The following is a 4,866-nucleotide window of genomic DNA, read 5'->3' as shown; positions in this document are numbered from 1 at the left end:
GCCTATTTAAATATATTTACACATGGCTTGTGTATATCGTATATATATACATATATATTATTGATACATTCGGTGTATAGGACGCAAGCAGATTTTGACATCAAATTTTGGGGTAAAAAAGTGCGTCCTATACACCGAAAAATACGGTAACTGTTAAAGCACTGAAATTAATATGTATCTATAAGTATATACTGGTTAGCATTATGAATTTTTCCAGCTTTCAAAATAACTTCTTCCACAATGAGAGACAAAACGTTGCTGTTAGTACCAGATGTTAGATAAAACTTAAGCCATACTGAATAATACATGATGTAAAGTGAGCATTAAAACCATTTTTACATTTACTGAAAGTTAAATATTTCATAAAGTGCTGGCTATTATGCATAATAGTGGATGAATTAATTTTGTGCTTATTTGTCTTTGAACATATAATTGTAAAAGCAAGATTTCATTTTGCATCGGAAAATATTTTTATCCATACCTAACTTTTGGCCTTTCTATGTTTGCTTGTGAAAAGTATAAATGTATGATATGCTAATGTTTATACAATGGTTCACTGGTAATACTCAGAAATCACCTAGAATCGAAAACTAGACAAACTATGAAACAAGAAGATAATCTAAATACGTTTTTTTAAAGGTAGATAGTTTTCCCAATGGATTTAAAAAAGTAATATCTACCTTAAGAAATATGCTAAGGTTATTGGGTTTCTTTAAAGTTTAATGGTTCTTTGAAATAACGTATACATATAAAATGTGTTTGTGCCTGCACTACAGTGGAAAAAAGTGTATTTGAAAGCAAGTAAAGTGTGTGTTTAGACCATTTAATGAGTTGGGTGAATAAATGGTAGATGGGTTTTAATTATAATAAATGCAAGATAATGCATGTTCATTATTGTAATTTGAATTATAATATAATTTGGATAGGAATAACCTTAACAGTGTTATGGAAAAAAAGGATCTTGGTGTAGTGGTTGACCAGTCTCTTAAGCCATCCAAGCAGTCTACTGTTGCTAGTAGTAGGACAAATAGGATTTTAGGTTGTACCTATAGAAATATTTAATACAAGTTTAAATAGGTTATAATTTCATTGTATAGGTCACTTGTAAGGTCCCATTTGGAGTGTTGTGTTCAGTCTTGGGCTCCTTACTTTAGGAAGGACATTGAATTGTTGGAAAGGGTTCAGAGGAGGGCTACTAGAATGATGTCTGGGATGGAGGGATATGAGGAGAGGTTAAGAATCCTGAAATTGTTTTCTCTTGAAAAAAGAAGAGTTAGAGGGTATGTAATTGAGGTGTTTAAGATTGTTAAGGGAATTGATAGTGTTGATGCACCATCTTTATTTATACTTAATGGTGAGAATGGTAGGATTAGGGGCACAAATATACATTTTAAAAGGGTATGAGTCATCTTCAGCTAGGACAGTTTTAATTTTCTAACAGGGTTGTTGGCCTTTAAAATGGGTTGCCTTTAGATATGGTAAAGGCAGTAAATTTAAGTGAGTTTAAGGGAAGGCTTGATAAATATATGAATGATAAGGGCTAGCTTTGAGGTTTTTTTAATAGTTTTAGTTTAGTTAGTGGATGGGACAGCCTGGATGGACCAATAGGTCCCTTGTTGTCCCTAAATATTATGTTAAAATTTGGCTCAAATGTAATAGCTTCAGCCATGTCTTTGTTGTCAAATTATTAAATTTGATTGTATATTTGTAATTAAATATTTATAAGACTGAAATCATCAGTAAGTTTGTTTTATATAAAAAAATAAAGTATCTGATATATATACTTTTCTACTTGAGATTGTTCTGTTAATGAATTTGCTGTTTTTAGTTGTGACATATAAAATTTTTGGTACAATAAAAAAATTGATTTATTAACCTAATAAAGCATTGTTATATTACACAGACTGGAAAATGTAAAAATGGAGCTTATCCACCAGAATCTAGGTAAGTTTTACCAGATAGTCCAATGTGGCTTTACTCTAAAACAAACATAAAGTGCTTTGTTTTCTTTGAATTAAGATAAGTGTAGCTGTTTCTATTTTTGGGAAGACTTGCTCATTAATATAAAGGAAATGTTTACATAACTTGGTAGAGGCTGTGATATTTGTGTGCTAATTCAGCTGCTTTTAATATTTAGTTTTAAAAGAATACATTCATAAAAAAAACATATCTTTCTGTCCCTTAAATCTAGGGCTTCAATTGACTTTGTGTTTTTCATGCTAGAAGGCTCTTATTCTTGTTAAACATTTGTGTATTGAATTTGATAATTCTTGTATAAATCAATACAAAAAATAACTTGTACTTTGAATAGTCTGTGATGGTAGAATCCATTTCATGTTTTTCTTTATTCTTATCTTCCAATTACAAATAGCAGACAATAAGCAAAATTGTACATAGAGTAATCGTATAATAAGTTTTAATAATGTGGAGAAGTGATAAGTATAGCTATTACTAGGGGTGTAATTCTCAAAGAAGAAAGTGCAAGTACTTGTATGTATGTGCAACAAACTTTTGGCTTATTTGTGTAATTTATAATATAGTTTACCAAAAACAAAAAAGAAGGAAAAACATACAACCATTGTTTTGGTGGTTTTAAAGAAAGAAATTTATTAAATCGGCAACTAAATTAAAAACTTCATAATGTGTAAAAATACCTTAAATGTAATTTTTCTTTTTGCTTCCCATTCTGTTGAATAGCAAAAAAACATTATATGAACTAATATCAGGGGAAAGTACAAATTACAGCACATCAGCTAATAAAACATCACTTGGATGTAATTATCTTTTATTGACCAAACATGTAACATAGAGGTAGATGAGTCTACCTGATTGGTTTAATAATGATTGACATTGATGCTGCTAAGTAACTTCTCTTCATGATCTTGTTTCTTACAAGAACTAATGTCATTAGGTCATTTATTGCTCAGTTGAAGAATATTTAATGATTATTTAGATTCTGTGAGTTGTGACATGACTTCTTTCTGACAATACCATCGAAGGCATGTAGATCAAGTATGTTCCAGTACTGAGTACTAGTTAGTACTAGCAGAATTTCACCCCTGATTGTTGCTTACTTGGTTCTTGTAATATAATTACTACTTTTTGAAGTTGTGAAACCTACTGCCAGTTCTAAACATAAAGTGAAACGTGTATTTTTTTATGTATTTTTTTAACTTTAGCCGTAAGGTTCCAAAATATGTCATCAACTTAGATCTACCGCCAGAGCAACGATGGACAAAACTCGTCACAGAAAACAAACAAGGGGTATTAAACTAAAGAGCAGTTCATCCTTTTATAACTGTCATAAGAGTAGCTCATAGAAATTAGTATTTTTTTTGTGCTATTTTGTCATGGATTAGACTAAAATATAACTTTATACATTTAAAATAAAATTATTATGAAACACTTAAAACAATATATATTAATCATAAGTTTAGTTACAAATCTGATTTTAAATTATGATTGCTATTTCAATATCACATAATAAGGATTTTTGTGATAAATCTTGTATATTCTGATAAGAAAAAAAAACTATTAAAATGTAACAGTCAAGTAACATTATTTCTACTCCAAGTTTTGTTTTTGAAGTTAAAGATATCTAACACTATCTTATAAAATATTCATCACTAAATGTTAAGAATAATAAACTGAAATAAAACTTGGCTATCTTTTTTTTGTCTCATTAAATTTCTCTAAATATGAACTATTGGATATATGTTGCCTGTAAAGTATGTACTCATCATTCATCATTGTTTTTTATAGCTGTACAACTTGCTTGCAGCTATCAGAAACTTGACCAATGTAATATTTCATGGAAAGCTATTTATCTTGATTGACAAGTACATGGTAAGAATGCTTGTACAATATATATTAGTTCCAGATACATGGGAGCACTTTGTTGATTTTATAAAGATAATTATAAATTAGATAATTAAAAATTAGTTACATTTGTTAACATACACTGTGAAAAGCAAAAAAGTCTATCATTTTTGTACTTTTTAAAATTCCATGTTGATTGTTTAATAATTCAGGAGTATAGAAAACATTTAGCATTTAGAGGGAAACTCATTCTAACTTCAAAAAAATGTTAGTAATTCTAATTTGAATAGTTCCATTTGTGTGTTTTGTAGTTACAAAAGTTGAAAGAATACACTTTTTAATGCAACCTCTTTATTTGTTGTTAGGTAAATTATTTATTTTAGAGATAATTTTCTATAAAAATATATTTTTTAAACTACAGGGTGTTTCAAAAGTCAGGTCCATTTGGGAAATTACTGTTTACTTGATTTGTTTGATGTATTATTTCTATAGGACAGATTTTTCGTACATCGTTTATGTTATCTTGCATTGTTTATTAGCTATTACCACATAGTTTATTGATGTTTTAAATTCTCCCATCCTTCTTTGAATAATGGGAACATGTTGCAACAATTTTTAGCTGATGTTATATGCATAAAATATGCAGATGTAATATAATATTATGTTTTGATTTTTTTTATGGTTGATCTGATTTTACAAATATATTCCATAAGAGCAAGAGAAAGTTGATATGACTGTGTCATAATGTTTAAGTAAAAAAATTCAGGGTATCAAATAAGAACTTGTAATTGAGTCCCTCTAGCTATTTTGTGTGTTAGATGTAATATGGGACTTATTTGTAATTGAGTCCCTCTAGCTATTTTGTGTGTTAGATGTAATATAGGACTTATTTGTAATTGAGTCCCTCTAGCTATTTTGTGTGTTAGATGTAATATTGGACTAATTTGTAATTGAGTCCCTCTAGCTATTTTGTGTGTTAGATGTAATATAGAACTAATTTGTAATTGAGTCCCTCTAGCTATTTTGTGTGTTAGATGTAATATAGGA

The 4,866-nt window shown here is 28.9% G+C and overlaps 1 protein-coding gene across 1 annotated transcript in view; it reads left to right on the top strand.

Annotated features, from left to right (window-relative positions):
* The window catches only part of LOC106478798 (acid ceramidase-like), a 21,389-nt gene that overhangs the window by 1,930 nt on the left and 14,593 nt on the right, over positions 1 to 4,866 (top strand). The window contains exons 2-4 of the mRNA XM_013939367.2: positions 1,904 to 1,944; positions 3,180 to 3,264; positions 3,763 to 3,846. Coding sequence (XP_013794821.1) covers positions 1,904 to 1,944; positions 3,180 to 3,264; positions 3,763 to 3,846 — 210 coding nt within the window. The remainder of the gene's footprint in view (positions 1 to 1,903; positions 1,945 to 3,179; positions 3,265 to 3,762; positions 3,847 to 4,866) is intronic.

Source organism: Limulus polyphemus, unplaced genomic scaffold, assembly GCF_000517525.1.
Source record: "Limulus polyphemus unplaced genomic scaffold, Limulus_polyphemus-2.1.2 Scaffold250, whole genome shotgun sequence".
Taxonomy (NCBI): Eukaryota; Metazoa; Arthropoda; class Merostomata; order Xiphosura; family Limulidae; genus Limulus; species Limulus polyphemus.
This window is presented reverse-complemented; position numbering and strand designations above follow the sequence as displayed.